Here is a 24795-nt window from a genome sequence, read left to right as displayed (position 1 = left end):
AAAAATAAAACAAGGCCAGATCAGTGCATCTTCAAACAGCAAAATGCACGTGAGAAGAACCAGCTCGGTCCTGCGGAGAGTTACCGCCTGATGAAAGGCCCTTTCAGGGACTGCTTGGACATGCCTGTGTTCATGTAACCATGGTGACCAGCTGGAGTGTACACCATGTTGCCATGTGGTGGAGCCTGCATGGGCTGCTGGGGGTATGGCTGTGTTCCCATCATGCCCATCTGCATAGAGTACTGGGGTGACTGGTTCATATAGGCATGGTTGCCATGGTAGCTGCTGTTCATCATGGGCTGGCTCATGCTGTAGCCGTTCATGGCGTTGAGGGAGGGCATGTTCATGGAGTTGACGTTGTAGGCCGGCGCCGGCATGATGTTCATGCTCATGTTCATGCGCGGCATGGCGGCCAGCGTCCTGGACGGCGCCTGCATGGCGACCGTCTGCGGCGGCCGGGCGTACATCTGCTGCTGGTGGTGGGACAGCGGGGCCGACTTGGAGCGCGCGGAGATGTGATTCTTGGGGGCCATCTGGGGCTGGATCCGCTGCGACGGAGGGATGCCCATGTTGCGCTGCAGCATCATGGCCGGCGGCGAGCCGAGGTTCGGGGGCGGGGTCATGGCGGCCTGCACCTGCGGGTTGGGGACTCGGTGCGGCGTCTGGGACAGGGACACCAGGCCCGAGTGCTGCGACGACAGCGAGGCGGTGTTCGCGTACGACGTGATGGGGTGCGAGGCCGAGTGGTTGAAAGGCAGCGAGTGCGGGTGGTCGATGAACGTGTTGGTGAACTGCTGCAGTTTGGCCAGGCTGAGGCCGGGCGACTGGGGGTAGTGGCCGCCGCCGTACTCCCCCTGGTGGTTGATCCTCTCGTAGAGGGCGAAGTTGGAGTTGCCCGATTCGGGGATGTCTGCCAGCTGCATCGTGGTGGTGAAATTGGTGGGTATGGCGCACTGGGCCATGGGCTGCTGCTGGCTGTGCTGACTGTGTTGATTGTGGAGGCTATGCTGAGAGTGCTGATTGTGCTGGCTGAGCTGATTGTGCTGCAGGTGGTGATTGTGGTGGAGACTATGCTGGTTGTGGGGATTGTGTTGACTGTGCTGCGTCAGCTGATTGTGAGGACCGTGTTGATTGTGTTGGCCGTGTTGATTGTGCGGGCCGTGCCTGCTGTGGGTGGCGGCGTGCTGACCGTGTTGGCTGTGCTGGCTCCGCTGGCTGTGTTGACTGTGCTGGTTGTGCTGGCCGTTGCTGCTGGGGGGCCTCTCCACCACCACGCAGCCCTGCGGCGACTTGACGTTGCAGTGCGGCGGCGAGCTCAGGCTGTTCTGCTGGATCATCCCGCAGCCGCCCGGGTTGACGGCGGCCATTTGCTGACTCACGGCGCAGCTGCTCTGGGGCAGGCCGCTGGTGGGGATGCTGCCGTAGGAGCAGCTGTTCTGGGAGGGGCCCGCCCCGCAGATGCTGCCCCCCATGGTGGAGTCGTAGCTGCTGGGGTTCTCGTAGTTCTCCGTGGTGCTCTCGATGCTGCCCAGGTCGCTGAAGCCGCTGTCCACCACCTGCTGCGAGTGGTCCGACACCGACGGCACGTCCATCATGGGGCTCGTCTCCATGTTGTGGAGCGAGGGCACCGAGATGGCGCTGTGGTCGGGGCTGATCTGAGTGTAGCCGCTCTCCAGGATGGAGACGGCCGGGCTGTTCACGGAGCGCACCGATTGGCTGGGGTGGGACTGCGCGGAGGAAAGGGGGCTGCTGTGGTCCGACTGGGGGCAGTCGTCCAGCGACGCGAGCCGGGGGCTCTGGGCCACGTGGGCGTAAGTCTGCAGGTTCCTGCAGGGCTCCTGGCTCTCCGCGCAGTCCTGGAACACGTTCTCTCGCTCGGTCTCCCGCGTCAGAGACTGAACGGCTTGGGCCGTCTCCGAGTCGATCTCCGCGCAGACCGGGGGGTCCTCCCTCAGCGCGGCGCCGAGCGCCGCCGCCTCGGCGGGCGGAGGAGGAGGCTGGTGGCCCGCGCGGGGACTGGGCGCGCTCTCCTCCTCCTCCTCCTCCTCCTCCTCCTCCGACTCGGAGTCGACGGGGTTATCCGAGTCCGCGGCCGCTATCGAAGCGACCGCCGCCGCTTCGGGCGACGGCGGCGACGCCGTCGTTTCCGTCGCTGCGTCCTGGGCGCTTTCTGCCGCGGTCGCCGGCTCCTCGTCGCGACACGACACCGTCGAAACCTGCTGACTCATCTCAGAGTCATTGTCTTCTTTTGGATCTAAAAAATCTGGGGTGCATTTGGGCAATGAGTCTTTTGAACTCTGATCCAACTCGTCCGCGCCGCTCTCCGGTGCCGCCATCTTGCTGTGGCTGTCATCTTCATCATCTGCATCCTGATCTTCTATTTGAGCTCTCTGCTCTTCCTCTTCCTCCTCTTCCTCCTCCCCCTCCCCCTCCTCCTCCTCCTCCTCCTCATTGTCATTCTCCAGTGACGCGGCGCCCTCCGTGCTGCGCTCCGTGTCTTTGGCCGGGGAGTCCCGCTCGTGGTCGCTCCCCAGCGGGTCGTCTTCGGGCGGTTCCGGGGAGTCGACCGTGTCCGCGGGCTGAGGGGATGCGGCGGCGGGGGAGGCGGCGGGTGAACACGCCGGAGAGGCCGCCGGCGATCCTTCGGGGGAGCTCGACTTCTGGGAGCCGTGGTCGGCGGGACTCGGGGGCTCCGGCGGGAGCCTCTCCAGCGTTGTGTCCGGACTCGCCGGTCCCCTGCCCGCTTTGCTGCCCTCATCTGCACTGACGATGTCCTGGTCCGGCTCCGCCTTCGCCTCCTCGGTCTCAATGTGGTGCTGCTCTGGCTCCATCGGAGTTTCGGGGGGCGTGTAGAGGTTCAGCTTGAAGCCCATCTTGCGCTCGTTCTTTAGCCTCCATTTGGGAGGGCCGCGTTTCACTCCTTTGGGCCAGCCTTTCTTCCGTTTCACTGGACGGAGATTGCCGGGTCTCTTGGAGATAACGCTGGCTCCTGCAGATCAACGATAGAATAAAAAAAAAAAAAGCTTTCACTGTTTCGCCATTAAGGTAGAGCAACCTGCTGTAAAACACGCTTTGGAGAAATAACGTCTCAAATATGAAGTAGAAATAGAAATGGAAAGAAATACCTTCTTTCCAGTGTTCAAGCTTGTCTTTCTGAGCATTTTTCTCCAGCCTCGGGCGACCTCTCCGGCGTTTCATTGGTGTGGTTGGTGTCTTATCCTTGTGTGCCTCCTCTTCCTCCTCCTCCTCCTCCTCCTCTTCCTCCTGCATCTCGCCCACTCGGCAGGTGCGTTCCAGCAGCGGCATGGGACGCTCATCCTCCGAGTTTTCGAACGGCTCGTTCAGCACCTCTGTCGTCTCAGAGATGGTTTCTGTTGTCACGCTGCTGTTTATTCGCTTTCTTTTACGCCCTCTCTTCTTGAGAACGATGGTCCTCTGAAAGACAAATTAAAAAGAAGAACCAATGTAAACAAAATAAAACCTTCGCAGAGCCGAGTGGCGTTGTTTAAAAACTAGGGCACTGGGTGGATGACCTCCATGAAAAATCATTCAGGCTTCTGTGCTAAATGCAAAATGTTTAAAACCCACACTGCAAGACTAAATGTTTGAGCAATGCAGCCCGGTGTGGAAAACCACAAATTAGAAAGGCAGAGTAAGCAGAAACCGCAGTCTATATTTTACATTCTCCAGTTGTTTCCCACCGACTGCTCACGACTGAACCGCTCTCCTCTCCGAAATCCTCCACGAGAAGAATGTGAAATCAATACTGTAACTAATGCACTAAATAAACTCCGACGGCCACTGTCATTCCTTTCTGGTTTTCCGTGCTGTTTTGGTTGAGAAGGTCTCCTTGACATCATGCAGCCGCCTGTAATCTCATCTCCAGCACAAGGGGGCAGTGCCATATAGACGGAACAGATGTGAGAAGCACGGAGGAGGGCGGTAAATTAACCATGACCATTGACAATAGTACAAGGTTTAGCCTGCACAGTCTCGACACCAGGAGTGAAAACACAATCTATTATCTACAGCTGCAGGCACACAGGGAGGCTCCAGATGACAGGGGGAAGCCACTGAACCCTACACTGAATTCATGAATATTTATCAAACCTTTCCATCCCCAAGTACACAACATGGTCCCTAATGAAGGAAAATATCCAGCCATACATTCGGTTCCACTTTGTCCCCGAATAAAACTCCAGACTACCGAAGAGATCGTCGGCGCTGGGGACACGGGGAGCGGGAGAAGGGCGATTCACGTCAGCGTGCACGAAAAGTCACCTTTCTCTTGGCTGCAAGCATCGCGTGGGCTTTTGTCAGGATGGGCGGCGAGCCGTCGGAGTCCTCGTCTTCGTCGTCGTCGGCCTCGTCGTCGCTCGCTTCCTCCAGCTGCTGGATGCGTCTGGTCCAGGAAGGTGCCGGCCGGCGTTCGTAGGTCCTGTAGGGAACCTTGCAGTGGACCTTGGTGAGCGGTTGCCTGCTCCCGTGAGTCATCAAGAAGCCCTCTCTCTCCTCCTTCTCCCAACAACTGGCCTGCTCCTTCAGCCGCTCAGCCTGGTGATTAAACAGACAAGACGCGTTAGCTCCGGGAGAGCAGGGGAGGCCAACGGCAAAACAAGAGGTTGGAATATAACATCGTGACAGAGGAGTCACCGCAGGTTTCTCGCGGTGGTGAGAGCGGCGTCCCGATCGCATGTCTGTCCCGTCGTGACGGGAAAGTTATCCGTTAAGCAGCCGCGGGAAGATTGCATTTCATGGACTATTCAGCACTATTAATTATGTAGTGAACTGATTTAGGGCAATTTTGCACCACATTAGATGCCTGCTGACAGCGGGAAGGCCTTTCCCCGTTAACGGCCTCTATTTGAACTCCCCAGCTCATCAAACAAACATTCGCCAACAGCATTGCGGGCGAGTGTAAACAAATAACCAGTGTCTCCTGAACAAAGAAACATACATCCATCTCTGCCTCTCTCTCCTCCTCAGACAGCACGGCGTTCAGAGTTGTGGACGGTGTCCAGCGCAGGGCGTCCGGGTCCACCTCGTTCTGACGTGGGTGAGCCCTCAGCCGCTCCGTGTGCCTCTGAATCAGTCGTTCCCTTCTGATCAATACAATCCTGGGGTCACAGTGAGAAAAAGCGCACGAGTTCACAACAAAGGGAAGCACAAGCCGGGGGTAGACGGAGGGTGATGTGCGGTTAAATAGGAGCACAAAAGACGGGCTCTTTGGGACAGCAGGTGCTCCGTGTCCTTGGGGGTGCTTAACCTGACTTACTTCTGTCAATATTCAGCGGCATTAATGGATATGCTGTTAAAAATACCCGCTGGCCTGGATAAGTCAGACGGCATACAGAAGCGGCAGCGCAGGCTGAAGGAGACTGTGGCTCGGAAACTGACCTGCCATCCTGTCTGTCAATCATGCCGAGCTGCTGGAGAGTAGCGGCGATGTCGTGTGGACACATCCCAGTGGCCCTGCTTATTCCTTTAACACTGATGTGTTTATCTGGGTGCTTATAAAGGTGCTCCAGTATGACACTTTTCCAATATGCCAGGTAGGATAAGCGACCCAGATCTGACAGCGGCTTCTCCGGGGAGCCAGCTTGTCCTTCTTGCCTGGTGAGAAGGTAACCTGAAAAGACACGATTCAAACAAAAACAAAATGCTTTAGTCAAGCTAGAGGCTGCTGCTGCTATTTCGGATTGCAATTCAATCTCAACACCCCCCTCCCCCTCCAACCCCCTCCCTTATGGATTACATTTTCATGTAAGGATGTGACACCGAATCCTGGTTGGGATTCACCTTCAAATAGTAGGAAAAAGGGGAGAAAAAGGCAATCAGTTCTCCACTCCTTCAACCTCTGTCAGAAGCTATCATACATGCTGGCAAGGGCAACAAAGGCGGTTAAAAGAAGGGAGTAAAGAGGAAACAAAGCGACAGAGCGAGACAGAGAAGCAGCTGGATGTCATTGCTCACAGGAGGCTGCACTTAGGAGAGATAACGAACAAGAGGAAAAAAAGCTAATACTAATATGTATCTGTGTAATTAGTTTCATAGCAGCCCTGTCAAGGGTCATCCATTATGAGCGGCATGAAATTAATTAATGCCTTTTAATGTGCACCCACTACCGAGAACCAAACAAGCAAATCTAATCACCAAACAGTGAACACATAATATTCCAGTAATCATGACAATATTCATTACTAAAGCTAAGAAAAGGAGCCTGTGATAACAAACACTTAGCGATGAATATTCAAATAAATTAACTGGGAAAAAGTCATTTTTCATTCTGTGCCATTTTACAAGTATATTATCATCAATAAAGCAAAACAAAAGAGCTACCCCGAGACCCCCGAATTATGATTTCACACAGACACACACCAAGGCTCTGCTCTCAGGGCTACCTGCAGACAAAGTGTCCCACTAATACAATCCAATATAACAGAAAATCTTAATCTAAACAACTTCCAGCTTCCAAAGCTACATTTTCCAATAAAGCCTTCAAAGAGCTCAGAACTCAGCTGTGTTCAATCTCCCTTAATCCCCGTCTTTGTTATCAGCACACTCTCAATATCACAGATCCTCTCGCATCTCTGTGTCTCAATGGTTCCCAAAGTGAACAGGAAATCAAATGCTCCATTACTGCCTGGCCTCCCTGCACTCACTTCTTTTCCTTATCCTCCTCACACACACAAAGTAGGCACAGAGACAACTCTTGAAAATAATAAAACGACTATAATGACAAAAAAAAAACGCCTGCCTAAACACAGAAATCCACTCAAGGCAGCAACTGTTTTCATAAGTGGACCGCGAGGCTTTAAATATTGCATGTGTTGCATTTACGAGACTAAAACATAAAAGCAGCATCTCCGCCTCATCACAAGTCAAGGAGAGAATTGGGGGCATTTTTCTATGAAAAAAAAACAAACTCTTCAGGCAATTCTTTGGTGAAAACACTACTGGCCATCAAATAATGTATGCAGCCAGCCTGTTATGTTTCTCAACCCTAATCTTCTGTGATTGCCTAAGCACTGTTTGTGAATGCTCTTGATTAGGCCCCTTCAAAGCCTTAACAAAATAACAGCACCTTGCCACGAGCTACAAATTCCCCCTTTAATCTGAAATTGTTTGTAAAGACCAATGAAAGAAAAAAAAAAAAAAAAAAATGAGTGTGGTGGTCTAAAAAAGCATTATGGAACTTACTGAAATCAATAAGGAAGCTTCCAAATCCTTGCCTTTGGTACTGAGGCATGATCATTATGCAGGAGACATTGTACTTCTGCTGGCAAAGCTTTTCCTGAGGGAAGGAGAAACAGATCAAGTATGTCAGAGCTCTGCTGAAGCTGGCAATTTACTGCACCTGCCATTGTCCTTGTCTAAAGCTGTGCACGTGCACGTGCACACACCACACACACACACACACACACACACACACACACACACACACACACACACACACACACACACACAGAGGGTGATAACTTACACTGAAAAGTATCACAGAGAGTTAGGGCTGCAATGAATGCTGACTTTAATTAGCAGTTATCCTGTCAATGGTTTGTTTTTCTGGCAATTAAATGTATTATTTAGTTTACCAAAGATGATCAATTTATAATCATGCAAAACCGAGAAAAAGCAGCCAATTCTTGAAAACCTGGAAACCGACAAATGTTCGGCATTTTTACTTGACTAATGAGGTTATTCAACTCGTAACTGAAGCACTACTGTGAATAAGTCGACTCCGCGTTACATAAGTGTACAAATTACAGTGAGGTCTCTCTGTACCAGTATCACCATTCAAAAGTGATGTGCGGTATTCCATCGTTTCCCATAAAATCACTCTGTAATTCTTACCTTGGAGAAATAGCCCACAAGATGACAGCCTTTCTCATCATTCTTTGTAAGTATGTAGAAAAGGAAAGGCTCCACATCATAATACAAGGTCTTGTGATCCAGGAAAAGCTTGGCTAACAGGCAGAGGTTTTGGCAGAATAGTTTGCTGACATTTCCATCAACCTAAACACGGAATAAAAAGAGCAAGAGGACACTGTTCAAACAGTTCCCATTTTTTCCCTTCCTCCTCCTCCTCCTCCTCCTCCTCCTTCTCCTCCTCCCAGAAGCCATTCAGTGGGATCTCATGCAGCATACAGTTATTGCTTTATTGCTGTAAAGGGAAGCTGACCTCAAATACGGAAAGGTTGTCCTTTCTGTAGATTTCATTGGCTGGCGGGTGGAACCAGCCACACTTCTTTGTGTGTCTCTGCAGAATGTTTTTGCTCCTCATGTACTTCAGACAGAACTCGCACAGATAAATCTTTTGTAATCTGGTGAAGACAAAAGGGGAGAGCTGTGGTTTTTGTACTTGAGCATGAGAGGACGTTGAAATAAATAAAACTCAACAGAGAAACTGGAAATATCTGGAAATAAAAATAAAGAAATCAACATTACCTTGAATATTCAGGTGGGTAAGGTGACGAGTACCAGGTTTGAATCTCATACTTCCCAAATTCAATGACAGCGGGGCATCGAATGGAGTCCGTGTTCATCAGAGTTCCAGTTCTCTGTGAAAAGATTCAACAAAGGCAAACTGATAAATATAGTGACCCAGATAATGCAATGTTACAGTGTCTCTCATCACAAGTCCATGTAATTGTATCGTGACAAATTCATATCAAAATTAAGGGTTTCTCTGTCAATATTCTCTTTATTTAAAACTGTATTGGTAAAATTGGACTTAATCGTTTTCACCAAGATATCAGGAATATTATTTTGTTAGTATTCAACAATTACAGATACAATGAGTCTTAGCCACAAGTGTGCTGTTAAAACCTGGCAAAGAAAACAAACGTTAATTTGTGCTGATTAAAACGATTAAGACTAATATGCAGCTCTGCAGTTCAGTTGTAAATTAAGTACCTCTATGTTTGAAAATAGACCGAAACTCCTGAGTCAAGCTTTCGTATCTTAGAAACACAAATAAAAGAAATCCTTTGTGGGAAAATTCACCATGTGATTGAGGCTAACGGAACAAAACTAAAAAAAAAGTCTGGAGAGGAGAAAGGGAGAGGACTGAACCTACATCAATGTTTTGTTAAGCTGCTCAGTTATTCAAAAAAAAAACCCAACATTCAAATGTCCATTTAAATGGAAAAATGACAGCAAACTTGAATATTCCCTGATGATAACAGATGTTTGGAATATTATTTGAGAATGCCAGTTCAGACCAAAGATTCCCGACGAGGCGATTTGAAACTTGCAACACCAAAGCAACGAGACGAGATGATGCAACACCTCCATATCAACAATCGTCTGTACTTCTGTTTTGACTGCCGGCTTATCACCCTTTTTTAATAGCTGGATATAATCTGTAGCGTCTTAAATCATGAATGAGGTTAGTGACAGTGAGTTTCTTGCAGCAGCTGCAGTTAAGTAGTGATGAAACCGCAAAAACATTACAAAAAAAGAAAAAAGGAAGGGTCGAGAGGTCGGAGCCACCCCGTGGGTGCTTCAGTGGAATACCCAGGGGGGCTTCTGCAAGTTAATGGTGTGAACTTGAGCCAGAGGATCTCTCCCTATTTTGTTAATCAGTTGAATTGTTTAGAGGATTTGGTGTCTCCTCTAATAAACATGAACTATTTGCGCTGCGTGTTTTTAAAACTGCCCACTTGCAACTTGACAAGCTGAGTCGCAGTGACGTCGTCAGCCGGTTTGAGTCGAGCCGAGAAGGGCCAGTTCACACTGCTGCAACTGTTCTCTGCACCGTTCTCTGGTCTGAACTGGAAATAAGCAAACAAACTCGTGGTCTGATGCTAAAAAAAAAAAAAAAAAAAAAAAATACAAAAAATGATAGAATGATCAAATTAAATATTGAGAAGCTGCACTAATTGAATACAAATAAAAAAAAAGCTCTCAAGAAACAAAACAAATGCAGACGTTAAAAAAAAACAAAAGGAGGGAAAAAAAAAAAAAAAGGGGGGGGGGGCTGTCATTTTGATGTTCAACTTTTGTCTCACCTGAGTAGCGAGTTGCTGGACACGCGTGAATGTCTCTATGTCCTCTTCTGCGACGTGGTCTCTGGACATGGCCACAAAGTCTGCGTGGGCCTCCTGCTTCACATGCAGCTCCCCATTGTGGCCTGTTACAGGCACAATAACACAACATCAACACATCAGACGGCACATCAACAGCAGCCTGTTTGAAGCAGCCGTGGCTGAATAATCTCATAAATGCATTCTATGCAAATGTGCTTATACTGTGAGTACTGCTGCTGAGCCTGTTTGAGGCTGTGTCTCTGAGGAATTTCATAATGTATCATCTTTGCATGTTTATATGAAAATCCCTAATGTAATGAAGTGAAACTAAATCACTCTAATTGCGTAACCGCTTTCATGTGCTTAGTCATCCACCAAGACAGTTTCCCATGAATTAAGAAGCAGATGCAGTGAAGTTGAGCGAGTTTCGACATGAAAAGCAACTGATGTTGGAAAGCAGGCAGTAATTTTATGAAAGACATCAACACCATGACTTAACCACCAAAACAAAAACCCATTACAAGTGGAAGTGATGTGTCATTAACATATTTATGGAAATGTGCTCCTGAAGTGACTCGTGTTTGTGCGGGATATCGTTCAGAACTTCTTGAAACATATATCTGTTTGTTTTTTTCCCCTGCATGTTTTTTTTTGTTGTTTTTTTTTTAAACCGTGACTTCATTCCTGAAGACAGCGAAATGTGAGGGTTACTGCATTTCTGGCTATAATCATCGTGTCAGGTCTGACTCAACTTGGGTGGGTGAATCATTGGTTGTATGTGTCTAATGACCGCTGGAAGTGAGGTTGAGTGGAGACAGTGATTTCAAGAGTGAGGGTGGGATGAGGAAGAGGGCGATGTGACTACAGTCTCTACGAGGTAGTGATCACAATGTGCGCACTACGGCAGAGGCGTCGAGGACAGAGCAAGGAGCAACATGAGGGAGTTAGTGGGCCATGCACTATGACAAAAGCCAACGGGCGAGAGGATGGAAGCCACGTAAACTCCGCAGCCAAGTCAAAACGCAACGAAACTGTGTTAATAAACTGAAATAATTCAAATTAGGAAGAGGATTAGTAAGCTGTTAGGATGTTGAGGTTGTCTTCTCAAAGAAAAGATTAGCTCTAGACTGAAGAAAAAAAAAAGAAAAAAAAACATAACTGCGAGTGTCAAGCTTTAAAAAAAAAAAAAAAAATCAAATAAAAAATAAAGAAGAAGCTTAAAGGTGTGGAGACGCAGGTCTTGGCTGGAATTTCGAGCCTTGCTTACCATGATTATTCTCAGGCTTAATTCTTCCGTCTGTCAAGTCTCCCTTTCCTGGTGAGGGGGCTCCCTTGTGAGGGCTTACTTTATACCTCAGCCTGCCTAGTGTCCTGTGCTTTTTAAGGAAAGGGTTACGTTTGAAATGACTGACCATCTTAAACGGGTGTCCTCTGGGTCGGCCTGGCCCAGCAGATGTGGAGTGTAACCTATTTTTAGTAAACTCATTCATTCCAAGGTGCTGGGGCGCCGTTTTGGACGCGTGGGGCAAATCCTGCTTATGGGGCATGCGCTTAGGTGGTGCGTAGCAAGGTAGTCTCTTTTTCCGCGACTGTCCCTGAGTAGTAAAAATGTGAGAGAGTCCGTCAAAAAGTCCCTTAAGTTGGCTGCTATTGCAGAGACTACTCAGGGAAGGAACACTAGACTGGCTGGAGGAGCTCTGGGGAGAGTTAGCAGAGGTGGAGCTGCTGGACACCTGCGAAGGGGGGCTAAGTCCCGGCAGTGTGGAAGTGGAAGGAAGTGCAGAGGACGAGGGGGTTATCTTTAGAGAGGCGTCGGCAGCGAAGGCAAACGGCTCTGGCGGCTTGGACAGTTTGGGCGGACCCTCGTCTCTAGAGCTTAACGGTTTGTCGGGTGACTCTACGGCTACAGCTCGCGAGCGACGGCCCACAGGGGAAGGAGTAAAGAATTTGGAAAGCCCATCGATAAGCCCTTTGGTTTTCTTGTTAACAGTGAGTGTAGCTGGGGTGGAGGTGGGCGTGAGGAGGGGAGTGGTGGTGGGAGTGGAAGTGGTGAATTGGGTGGCGTCGACCGCACAACAAGGGTCTGCAACAGCCAATCTGTCTCTGGCGTCCTTCACAGATGCAGCATGACCAGATGAAGGTGTGGAACAGACGGTAATCTTTTGACCCCTACCAGGTGACCCCCTTCCTCCAAGTGCTACCATGGAGCCGTCACCCTTGGTTACAGACCTGCCGAGACAAGAGCAACAAACGTCTGCTGTAGAAGGGCGAGATCTCGCAGTCAGAGGAGGAATTCAACCAAGAACATTTCACTCAAGTAAGCACTTATGTACACTTTTGATGCGCTATTAATTGAGAATTTGTCTTCCTTTTTGTGCTTCTTTCCACTTGAACTCAACCAACAGTTTTAACTCCACTGCATTTATCTGACATCGATAGTTACTTGTGCAGATTAAGAGTTTGTCCGTTTGTTTCGGTGTGTTCTTAATCTCAATCATTATACTAAGTAGGAATTCACCTTTAATCAAATAAAACTGCTAATAATAATTGAGATTATTGCACACTTACATTCTTTGTTTGAGCTTATTTCTGGGCCTCCCGATTGGCTTTGCATATCGACGTTTGATCTGATCGGCTTTCTTGTGCAGGAGCTTCTTCCCGTTCTCCTTTGGCCTGCAGACTTGGCAGATCCAGGTTCCTGGAGGGTGTCCAAACACAAGAGAGTAGCGTTTGGGTTGGGTTCATCAATTCAGAGGACATACAGTACATTCATTTGAAACATTTCCTTTAATATCGAGAGCTGGCGAGAATCCCACCAGCTCACAATGACAATCAATTACTCAGCACAAAGCGAAAATCCATAAGAAAAACATTGGGTCAATTCTCTGTCCGGCGAAATAGACTTGGTGTCAGCTTGTTGAGCTAAGCTATGTGACTTGTATGAATTGCCTGCCAAATATCTTACTACAGTACGTGCACCGTCATTACAAGCCTCGCCGTAGGGTCAGTACTGTAATCCAGAGATAGCAAATCTCCCCGGGGGATGCTGGAATAATTTGATATGCATGCAAAGCTCCTAATAAGCCACCGCTGCTTCTCAGTGTGCTGAGTGACAGGCCCCGAACGGCCGTCTGTGAAGAAAAAGGGGCTTTGAATTTGACAGCGGAGGGGGAAAACAGAGAAGCCAGACAGTGTAAACACCTCACCTTTTGGCATTCTTGAAAGCGGCGGATCGCAGCATTCCATGTGAAAGCCCCGATCACACGAATCGCAGAATAGCATCTCATCCTGAAAGGGAACAGCGGGCATGTGTAAGGGATGTCCCAGTTGCATACGTGTAACAACCCCACCCGTCATTTAAAAGTCTTTTGGGAAAAAAAATAAAAAAAAATAAGCCCAATTGTGCGCAAGAGAGCCTTTACAAATCTCGACAAATCCTCAGGGATGCTACAAAACGGGATCTACCTTCGAGCCGACAACACTGAAAACGGTGCGCGTTGAGATGTATGCATTATACTCACAGCATTTTTCCCCTGTATTCGACAGGAGCTGCAGGTTTTGCATTCAATACACTGCCACCGTAATCTCTTCACATTTGAGGTTAGTTCGGGGGAAAACTTCAGACATGATGGATGGCCTTCGGGGGCAATAAAAAAACAAACCAAAAAAAAACAACAAAAAAAACACGTATTAGCATGACATGTTTCTACCAGCCTCGACAGCGTCACCGGGCCGCTGACGAGATGTTCCGTTTGTCCACAGGGTGAAGTTAAACATTAACATATTACATCATTAAAAACAATGGCGGGCCTGTACGTCCGCGACGCCTTCTCTCTCCCGCCCGCCCCCCCCCCCCTCCGCCACAAGTTGGGTCTAAAAACAGTATGATCAAACATCTGAGCCGCTAATTACAGATAATTTGATCCTAATGAGGCAGAAACAGTAGCAGCACTCATTCTAATGGAAGCCGATCCATGAAAGTCATGTAAAAGCTTGCTTCTCTCTCACCCGGCTCCCTCTCACGGTTGTAAAACAGCTGTTTTACAGTGAGAGCACAATTTGTGTACACTACGAGTGGTTAATGAAAACCACCTCGACGCTACTTAGTCAAATTTGAGCTATAAAAATGTCATCGGGAGAACAATTCCTTACAGCATTTAAAATAATTGTTTCAAACGTAAATGACTCTTTGGCAGAGGTAATTTCACGGGGTGGGGCGGGCGGGGGGGGGGGGGGCTCGCAGTTCTGTCTGGAACAATAGAACAATAAAGGAAATGCCAACAATCTGTGGCGGTAAAAAAAAAAAAAAAAAAAAAAAAAAAAGCGTCGATCTTTGATCCGCTTCGTAAAATACCGCGACTCGAGTGAAAATGATTTGGGTTATTTCAGATCCTGAACGGTCACTCGGAGCGTCTTGACCTCCCGAGGGTTTGCGCGTGATCCGGATCCCTTCGGCCAATCAAACCGAACATCGTCCCCTTCAATAAACCGCGGAGAGGGAAGTGAAAAAATGTGGAGGAGGATATGTGACATCTGCTGAACCGATGTACAGAAGTGCTTCCCGCCGGGGTTTGGGGCGATTTGACTATATACTGTACGCTTTAAGACGGAGGAGAATATGTCGACATTTCTTTGTACCATTCGTAGCCGGTCAAATTATACGCCGCCGCACGATGAAAGATTTTTTTTTTTTTTTATTAAAGCTTTATCGAGTAATCTATAGATTAGGGGTGCAACTGTGTGTGCATCCGTCCCGAACTGTTCAGCAGAGGATGCTCGACTTCCTCGGTTTAATGCGCCTTCTGATCCAAACGGCTACAGCGACAGCAATCTATTTATGTCTGTACGCTCCCGGAACAGAAATTCCAGAGCGCGAGTCCCACCCACCACGCTTCTGCAGCGCAACAGTTGTTGTACGGCACGCTAGCAGAATTAGCCTTCAAAGCTGGGGAAGTGTTTTAGTGTCGTACGATGTCTCGGCTCACGCCACACGTTTTAAAATCGGCCTTTCTGCGCAGCCAGAAGCTTAAGCCCCCCCCCACACACACACACACACACACCCCGCTGCTCGCATTCAACGTAAGCACAAAACACCCAGTTGGTTTTTATTTAGTGCCAATTCCAATAAAGTTTATTCAAACAAGATGGCTGTGTAGCCCTTAAATGTTTGGCGGAAAGAAAGAAACGGCAGCATCACTTGCAGCAGCGCTTGTGCAGTCCCACGGCTGAAATTACACTGCCGGCTTTAACGGTAAATTGAATTATGTATATATTACGCTTGTTTTTTTTATATATATATATATATATAAATATACATATAATAATAATAATATACATATAATAATAACAATGTATATATATATAAATATATATATATATTGTTATTTATTTTACCGGATGTTGTTCTTTGCTTGGTGCGGTGTAGACGGATCGGAAAATGTGGTAAAAAAAAAAAAAAATAAGGAAAGGAATGACGCGCAGTAAAAGTCCAACTGGCCGGGAATCGAACTGGGGAACGACTGCTGAGGTCGTTAGCGCCCGCGTCGTACGCCCGCACGGGCGTCTTGACAGCCACTCGGACGTTGTCTTAATTGAGCATCGCCCGCACTGACTTATTCATCTGTGCCGTCTTACTATTTCAAACTGAAAATAGACCAGCATTTGGGTGCCTTAGCAGTGACGGTAAGTGGCCAATGAGCCACTGCTGAATGTTTACATTTTCCAAAATAATAGTTAAAAAAACAACAACAACAACAACAACGTTATTTCATGCGGATCTTTTGTTTTCTCTGCTGCACCGAAGACCATGACCCCAAACCCGAGGTTCATATTGAACTGTGCATTTTGTGCATCGTTACACTACAACCATAAAAGTTCAAAGGAGCAGATTTTGTCGCTGAAGATGATATTTTTACACATTTACCGGATGAGAGAAACTGGAGGACAGGTTATTGCCGTCAACACCACTTTTGGTACTTTACGTGGGACGTATACAGTATATATATATATATATATATATATATATCTGGCATATCACAATATATACTGATATAAAAAAAAAAAGAGACTTTTCTTCTTGAACCATTTTCCCCAGCTCTTTTCTTGATATACATTGACACTGGCTGCTCGTGAGCCTTTGCTAACACACGAAGCAGTTTAGTCTTGTTTACAGTCTGTTATGGCTTGCGAGAACATCCAATAACTGAAGTGTTACCAAGGGCGACTTACCACTGCTCCCACAGTCTGCACAGGACAGCAGCTCTTCTGGCCGCTTGTCTCGATTTGACTCTTTCGTTCCAAGACAGAAACTGCATATTGGGATGGGGTCAACCCGGAGCTGGGTGGGAACACAAACAGACACAAACTGTTTAAGAAACAGAAATGGGCACATGCTGTGTATGTAGTGCCTGAAAGCCTGTTTGTTTTTTGGACATTTCATCTCGTCTGGATTTTTTGAGCTCGCTGCAGTCATATTGCTGGTTAAAGCCATGAGATACAACCAGTCTGTGGATTTAATGAAACAGCCATGAAAATATCAACTGGAAGCAGAAGCTCAGAGAAGGAAAAAAAAAAAAAGAAGAAGAGATGAGTTGAGTTCTCACAGACTAGAAATGAATAATAAATGAATCTCATCCTCAGAGATATTCTGCATTTGAGATCCACCTCCTTTATCCATTACATCTGAATGGGTAAGTGATCTTAGTAATCATAGTTTAAGGGCTTAATCCAATTCTTAAAGCTTGCACTCCAGTCTGAAAGGATTAACCAGCATGTAATCAAATTACCTCAATAATAAAACATGCTCTCATTGTTACTGCCGTGATCCACTGTAAATGTTGCAAGTCAAAGAACAAACACTCATTTAAGGGCTTACGGTTAAGTTCAGACGAAGTAAAATATGAGCTCAAGGTTTAAGAGGATTTCCCCATTGATCACTGAGAACGAAGAGAGGCTGACTTCAGAGAGAGAACTGGGAGAGACTTAGTGTCATTACTTCACACAGCAGCCAATCAAAACCTAAACGAATCTCGAGTTGAAATCAAAACCAGCCTAAACTCGAAAGAAAGACGGATGCAATATGGCTTTCATAAGGCTCCCTTTAAATATGAGATCGTAAACAAAAGCCTCCAGAGGAGCAACAAACAAAACGGCTGCTTCCTTCTTTCTTTTTTTCTGCTCGAGAGGACGTTTTTAACGGAAAATAGCACTCGGGAGGGTGCGACCATGAACGACGCTCCTCATCGTCAGTTTACACACTGAGGTCTCACCGATTGACCGCTGCTTTGAAGGGCACTCTGGGGATGCCCGTAATTAGTTCCTGATTTCTATGACGCGGATCAACACCACGACCTTAACCCCGAATTGCATTTTCCGAATCGCCACTGGTCCTGACCTCCTGCTGACCTTCAACTCGATAAAAAAATAAATAAAAGGGAAACCTCGTTTTACTTTATGTTTCATTTGTCAACAAACGCAAGCGAGGAGCATCCTTTCAACCCGTCGCGCCATCCAAACGAACCCACCCCCCCCCCCCCCCCCGGGGGGGAAGTGCAGCAAGGATGCAGTGGCAATTTGGTCATTGTTCCTGGCTGTATCAATTAGTTGTTACGGTGAGGGGGAGCAGTTTACTGCCACATCAATGAGTACTCTATTTTCCAACCTGCCAGGTCAATATTGGAAAGCACATACTGGCATTAGAAGCAGACTGCTGCTCACACAGCTGCGGTTATGGACATGGAAACACAATAATAAAAAAAAACTACTGTACGATGAGGCGACACCTGTACGATTGAACACTGTGGCTCAGAGGCAATCAGTGGTTTGTGCATCATCTCAAGCTGCAGAAGAAAAACAAAATACATTTTGCTCAGATATTTGGCACTCAGATCCGCAGCGCTCTTGCTGTACAGGCCGGGTTATAAGTATTCTTCACGGTCCAAACGATTTGTGATGATTTCTCTCTTATCTATAACTTTTAATTAAATATCTTTTTGGATTTAAAAAAAAAAAAAAAAAAAAATTTTGACTGTTAATCTGCCAAAAAAGAAAAAGCAATTTAGAGACAAGTCCTTGGATTCTTAGAACTTGCGATGAACATTTCTCATCATTTTCAGAGATTTCATGGCCAAATTGTACTCTGTAATTGTTAGCTGCTGCCCTATACGTAACCCGTGTTTTGTAAACTGAGTTATGTCAGTTGACGGCTTATCCAAGTTCAAATCGCATTCGCTCTGCGCAGAGATAAAGGGAGACATATTAGCGTCTGTCCTTGATCACAAGCCGGTGTATGTTATCACTGCTAAAAGATGCAGGAAAAGGCGTTTGACAACAAAGCCCCAGTGTTGCGATTCCTTCAGAGTTATTACTTCTTGTTCAGGTACAAAGAATGCACGCGTGTCGTTGTTAATACGAGCAGACAGAAACGTAGGAATATCATTTTCATGAGAGAACTGTGGACACAAGTGACGAAACGAACGTAAAGCAGAGAAATTAAGCGCTAACGTGCAAACTATGCATAGTACCGATGAAAGGCGCAGAGCGGAGATGTTTAAAAAAAAAAAAAAAAAAAATTTGTATGTTGTTTTTTTAAAATAAAAGTCATAATAAGACTTCATAATACGGTCTCTACTGACTGAGCTCTGAAGTCTGATCCAGAAACTGGATTAACTTCCATTAGGAATATTCTTAGGTCTGGTGATTAAAAAACCAAAAGCAATTTGCAATCTGCACAGCTCCCCCCCCCCCCCCCAAAAAAAAAAAAAAGCGAAAATAGAGAAACAAACACAGCTGAAGAGATGCTGATGATTTACTTGGGGATTCTAAATTAAGTACATTATAGGAAATTATGCTGCTTCAAAAGAGCAGGCTGTCCTGAGTGAGGGGGTGGGGTCCTATTAGAACACTGCTGGTAGAGAGAGAGCTCAAGTGGTTGCATAACACGGCAGAAAAAAAAAAAGAAAAAGAAGAAGAAGAAAAAAAAAACAACAACCTCTCATTCCTTGCCTTTGTTCCTGCCAGAGTCTCTTCAGAATCTAATAAACTCTAAACCAAGACTGCTCTTTTTTACCTCAAAGTATCTCTTATTCGCAGCGCGCGCGCACGCGCGCACGTGCACGCGCACGCACGCTCTCGGTGTGCTTCAACAACTGAAACGGGCAGAGCTGTCTCATCCTTTGAAGTGAATGGTAAACCTGGTCTGGGAGAGCTGATGTCATCAGGCCGGGAGCAATAGGTTGAAATGTTCCAAATGGAAAACAGCAGGCCTTCCTCAGCTATGAGAAGCAATGCAGGACACCGTGTCTCTAAGCACTTCTCGGTTTCACTTTTGGCCTGACCACAGACACAGTCGCAGTTGCGGCTGCAGTATCAGGGGGTGTCACTTCCTGATTATTCACTGTGAAACCGGCGAGGAGCAGGGCGACATCTCTGCAGCCCGACGACGCCGCCGCCGCCGCCGCCGCTCGCCACTTCGGCTGCACGGCCTTGCGCGTCGTCGTCGGCGCCGCCGCCGCACTTCGTTTCGAACGGCCTCGACACGCAGTGTGCAAAAAGCCTTCGCAAACAAATGACCTAAATGACTAAGACGCCCCCGCACAACGAAAACTATTTCCCGTCCACGGGCCTCCCGCGCTCGACGGGTGTCTTAAAACTGCAACGCGAGCTCAAAAGCGCTGTCATTTTACAGACAATCGTCTGCAGCACGTGTTATTCCTAAGCACCAGCAAAAGAAACACAATCTCTGCAAACTATAACCCCCCCCCCCCCCCGCCCACCGCCCCCCCCTCCCCGAAGTGCCAAAAGCAGCGGAAACAATGCAACGTGGAAGTTTGTTTATATGGTTTTATTTCCTCTCCGGGGCATCTCAGCGAGCGCAAAGGTCATAAACAGCCGCGCGATGTCTTGAGAATATTCCGTCTTCCTTCTTCTCCAACGCAACGCAAGCTCGCGCTCTCGCGAATCGCCGATAAAACACCGCCGTCCCTGTTCACTGACGCTTTGCAACTCACAAAGACAGCCAGCCACATCCTTTAAGGTCATTAAGCTAGAGTTACATAACCTGTGGGAAGCCTACAGCAGACTGCCTACCACACACTGTCAGCATGACTTTCTGATTATCCAGGCTCTCTTTATTATGGAGACAAATGGCGGCGCGGCCCCGGAGGGATACGCTCTAGATGGCGTTGTTTCTTACCTGCCGAGCCGGAGTTCAAAACGTTTAAAGACCGTAATTGTAAAATAAATAAATAAATAAATAAATTCCTACTTAGCAAATTCTGTTTCAGCGGTGGACCCGAGATGTTCACCTCCCCCCTCCTCCTCCTCCTCCTCCTCCTCCCGCCACCGTTAAAGAGCCCATACCTCCCGCCTAACATGACTACTCTTTTACTGCCGCGGTCACCGGGACGTGTCCCTTCGGTGAGACGCGGGGGGGGGGGGGGTCAGGACGACGCGAGAACCGGGGTAAGGTAAAAAGGAGTGACAGCGCGGAGGCCGAGGTGCGTGTACCTGGTCTCGCTCGTGGGGGAGGAGCGTCACCGACGACAGGACCAAGGGGGAGGCGCTCGGACACCTGGGGCTCCTTCCCTCCGCGCTGCCGTGGCCGAGCTTATACCGCGGGCCATTTTTCGACAACCTGCCGTTGTTGACCGACCGCTTAGCCGCCAGCCGCAACCTCTGCCGGAAAGCGGGGTTGTCGACAACGTTCGAAAGGTCATCCTGGTTCCTCAGGTACCTCTCGATGTTCTTCAGCGAGGAGCCGTGGGTATCATCCAGGCCCTCGACGGCCCTCTTGAGTATTTTATTCCAATCGATGTGGCGCAGGTCGCTCGAATTCCACACGGGCTCCTTCGACGGCGCCGACGCGTTCGCCGGCGAGGTCGATCCGACTCTTCCTGGATTCCCCGGGTCCTTGTAGGAGGCGCTCCCCTTATTTGTAACCTTGAGGATAGAGCCGTCGTGAACGCTTAATTCCAACTGCTCAAGGACGTTCTTCTTGTCCAGTCCGTGAGACGTGGCCACCGCGTGGCATATTCTCTCCTCCGAGGGCCTCTGCTTTTGCCTTTTGATTTTCTGTATTGCTTCAAGAATCCACTCCGTGTACAGAGGGTTTGCAAGTTTTACCATGGTTGAACAATTAGCCTCACAAAAATGCGATCCATAAAGATTCCCCCTTTCTGCTGCTGAAAACCTGGTACATCCACATCCTTTTATATATAAAAACAACAACAAAAAACAAAAACAAAAACAAAAAAAAGGTCAAAAAGCTATGTTCCACGACAGCATCCGCACATTTCTTCTCAATCCCGGGTATCTGACATTGAGGCTTGAGGAAAAGTTGGCACTAGTAAATTCCACAAGGGCAGAAACCAGCTGACCCGAAGCCGTGTTTACTGAAATCCCAGATCAGATCTGAAAAGGAAAAGAGAGAAGGAAAACAATCGGTCAAATACGACAAATATTTCCTCTTATTCAGTGTATAGGCCAGTTTGTGGCATAAATGGGTATAAAAGGCTAAGTTAGAGGAATGCAGAACTTTTTAAGATGTGCTAAAACACGAGAAACAGATGGATATAAACAGATGCAGGCCCTGTCATGGCTGCTAAAGAAATCAGAGTGACTTAATCCACAGTCTGACACCATAATCCACACACCAAACCAGATGTCCATTTTCAAAAAGAGACTATTTTCTAAGAGTAGTAAGTCTACGCGCCATGACAGCTAGATAAAAAAAAAACTTCACCGACTTATGGAAAAGTATAAAATAAATTAAAAAAAAAAATTAAAAAAAAAAGTCTCCTCCTCGACAGATACGTATTTGTCAGTTTTCCTTTACGACATTAAAAAAAAAAAAAAAAAAAAAAAAAAACTTACAAGTTAACATTTGTTTCAGCGGCACGTCATTTCCACAATGTCACCGTTAACATTTCGTTATCTGCACTCAAAACTGCGTAAAAAAAAAAAAAAAAAAAAAAAAAAAAAAAAAAAAAAAAAAAAAAAGATCACACGTAAAGTTTAACCGTTAGTTGTCCGCGCGAGACTTTTTTTTTTTTTTTTTTTTTTTTTTTTTTTGACAGCTCGACGTCCGCGACGACAAAACTGATCAGCGCGAGCTCAAATGACAGAATCAACGCTCACTTCCTGACAGCTGCGGTTCGGACGCCCGAGGCACGAACCGCCCGACCGAAGCCGTTTAAGCGAAGCGAGAAGCAAAAAAGAAAAAAGCCGGCAATAACAAACCCGAGAGTTGTGTTCCGCTGAGTTGAGCAGATAAATGACAGCGCTGCCAGCGTTACTGATGTCACCTAAACAGTCGCCATTTTGTTACAATGTTGTAGTTTACGTGAATCCGACATGACGCTGATTACAATCCAATGGAGTCTCATTAAAGCGCACCTCCGCTAATGTGCCCTCCCCAGCAACTTCAATATTGGCTGTAAAGACAAGATCCGATTGCTGGTTTGATAAAGCACATGTCAATCTTTATGTATGAGCTCACTCTTAGAGGCACGGCACTGGCTGTGTGATCTGTCACTTCACTCGATTGACCCGCCTCTTAAGGTGCCTTCGCTTGACGGATTGATATCGTTCACCTCCAACGCTCGTAATTTTTTTTGTTTTTTTTGTTTTTTTTTAACTCACCGGCTCAAACCGAGGCGAAAAGGGCATTATTGCGTTATTAATTCACCACGACAGGCGTAAACCGACTGAGTGATAAGTTAAAGGAGTTAAATATTTAACCCCGTTTACGAAGCGTTTAACACCGGCCCACCTTTACTTGGATTCCTCCTTGAAACAGTTGGTTACACTTGAAAGTGATTTGGATCATTTTTTTTTTTTTTTTAATTGGCTGTTTGGTAAATCTATCATTTGTTTGCATAAATCCTGCAAAAGGCTCCGATTTAAAGTGGAACACGATTCTTTTTCTTTCTTTTTTTTTTAAATTTAAATTTATTTATTTTTAAATTATTATTAATTCCAGGTAGCACATTCAAGACTCCTGCAGGCAAAATGTGTCTATTGCAATTTTCGCCTTTTTTTTTTTTTTTTTTCTTTTCTCCCTCCCTCTTTATCTTCCTCCCCTCTTTTTCATTATTTCCCCGAGAGGAGCCGCAAATCTCCTGATATTTAACATTTAAACCGATGTGACGTTCATTTGCAGGGCGATAAATACGCGTTCCGTTAAAAGTAGGTTTTCTGCCCGGCGAAATTATTAACGTCCCGTGTTGCGCCGTGCAAAAGATGGCATGACCTCTTTATCACCATTAACTATCAAATATCTCCGATGAGGACAAATAAGTGAGCCCCGGAGGGAAGAAGAAGAAGAAGAAGGAGAGAAAAAAAAAAAAAAATGTTCAGGGGGGAATACAAGTTAACACGACTGCCGGGAGAGCAGCTCCTTCATCACCGCTTCTCCAAATATGTCTCGCTAGTTTCTTTTAGCTCCCATTTCTCAAGCTTCAGCTCCGCTCTCTCGTTTTTTTTTTTTTTTTTTTTTCTCTCCATATGATATAAGGAAATGATACAACAGCCTCCTCGGATTTGTACACCGTTTTTTGTTCCACAAAAAAAAAACCCAAAAAAAAACCCCGATCTAATCTGCCGCCGCCGAGGGCGAGAAGACACAACAATTTTAAGTTTCATGCAAGGATGCACATATAACTAGTAGGAGAGAGGAGAGAGGAGAGAGGAGGAAAAAAAAAAAAAAGAGAGAGGGGCACAGGCTACCGTAAATATTTGCTGGTAGTTTTTTTTACCTCTTCAAGTTTTTTTTTCCCCCCCTTCGGATACTCCTCTTCATTATCGGGGAAACGTCGATGGATAAATGTGAAGCGACATATCCGAGCGATTTGGATTGGATCTCTTAAAACGAAGGCTGGAAAGCTCGCGCCGAGACATGGAGAGGACCTGATAACAACTAATTGAAAGGTTAATCTACATAGCAGCCTGTGACAAAGTGGTACCCTCCCCCTTCTTCTTCTTCTTCCTCCACTGTAGACATCCCTACTTCAGTGTAGTGGAGCGGACCGTCGCCCCTTTAGTGCGCTCCTACAATGATATTGTCAATTTCACTTTCCCCCCACCACCCCCACCACCACCACCACCACCACCACCACCCCTCCATCAACACGTCCAGTGATGAGCCCACAGGAACATTTGTTCACTTCATGTTCTTAGATTAGCCCACACAACGTGTTTATGTCGTAACCCTCCTATTAATACCCCATGGGCATTTCTAAACTTCCAATGGATGAGCACTATATGCTCGAATGTCATTGATTTGGACACAGGCACATAAATCCAGGCTTTTATTTTGAAACGTGCTATTTCTTGCACTGGCCAATATCACCCAGGGATATTAAACACTAACACCCTAATCTGTTAATTAACTCCACCAAGCCCAAGGAAGAGCAATAGTTGTTAGCAATAATGTAGATCATTAAATTTTCAGTTTTTAGATTCGCCCTCCCATCGCTCATTCACCAACTCTTTAGCAGCATTACAAATGCCAGAAAGCTCATTTTTCATGCAGTAATGCGGATGTAATTAGAGAGTTAATTGGTAACTTCCCATCGCATTATAAACACATACAGTACTGTACAAGCAGCTTTTAAAAGATCTCAAATGAAAGCATTTAACCTTTGTAAAAAAAAAAAAAAAAAACACATTTGATGTGTAATTTGATTTGCATATATTTAACAAGTGTTAGTGGTCTTGTCATTTTGCTATTATGCTGCAGCTCCATCAGACGCTCTTCTCATTACCTTGA

The 24795-nt window shown here is 46.7% G+C and overlaps 1 protein-coding gene across 4 annotated transcripts; it reads right to left on the bottom strand.

The window, feature by feature from the left end:
• On the bottom strand, positions 1 to 24079 carry kat6b (K(lysine) acetyltransferase 6B). Of its 4 annotated transcripts, none has more exons than XM_069691763.1 (17): positions 23783 to 24079; positions 20535 to 21437; positions 16257 to 16365; positions 13550 to 13665; positions 13235 to 13316; positions 12597 to 12726; positions 11296 to 12257; positions 10011 to 10132; positions 8446 to 8558; positions 8180 to 8321; positions 7852 to 8013; positions 7201 to 7294; positions 5398 to 5629; positions 4958 to 5117; positions 4282 to 4554; positions 3126 to 3435; positions 1 to 2989 (listed from the first exon to the last, which is right to left on the bottom strand). In XM_069691763.1, the coding sequence occupies exons 2-17, from the start codon at positions 21150 to 21152 to the stop codon at positions 81 to 83; spliced, it is 6534 nt and encodes a 2177-aa protein (XP_069547864.1). In that variant the 5' UTR covers positions 21153 to 21437; positions 23783 to 24079; the 3' UTR covers positions 1 to 80. The 4 variants fall into 4 exon arrangements, with proteins under 4 accessions (XP_069547864.1, XP_069547868.1, XP_069547865.1 ...); XM_069691767.1 differs by having other exon boundaries at positions 12202 to 12257; XM_069691764.1 differs by lacking the exon at positions 23783 to 24079 and adding an exon at positions 22266 to 23565.
• Between the last annotated feature and the right edge of the window lie 716 nt (positions 24080 to 24795).

Source organism: Brachyistius frenatus, unplaced genomic scaffold (genome assembly GCF_029030835.1).
Source record: "Brachyistius frenatus isolate BFR_SWC_R1_liver_20210118 unplaced genomic scaffold, ASM2903083v1 Contig_11, whole genome shotgun sequence".
Lineage (NCBI taxonomy): Eukaryota > Metazoa > Chordata > Actinopteri > Embiotocidae > Brachyistius > Brachyistius frenatus.
This window is presented reverse-complemented; position numbering and strand designations above follow the sequence as displayed.

What these genes read in the sequence shown, in the direction of transcription:
- kat6b (XM_069691763.1), bottom strand. Translation starts at nt 21,152, where the DNA reads ATGGTAAAACTTGCAAACCCTCTGTACACGGAGTGGATTCTTGAAGCA. An exon ending in TAAGCCTGAGAATAATCATG is followed by an intron (nt 10,133 to 11,295) that starts GTAAGCAAGGCT and finishes TGCCTGTAACAG; the next exon opens with GCCACAATGGGGAGCTGCAT. An exon ending in AGAGAGAGGCAGAGATGGAT is followed by an intron (nt 4,555 to 4,957) that starts GTATGTTTCTTT and finishes TTTAATCACCAG; the next exon opens with GCTGAGCGGCTGAAGGAGCA.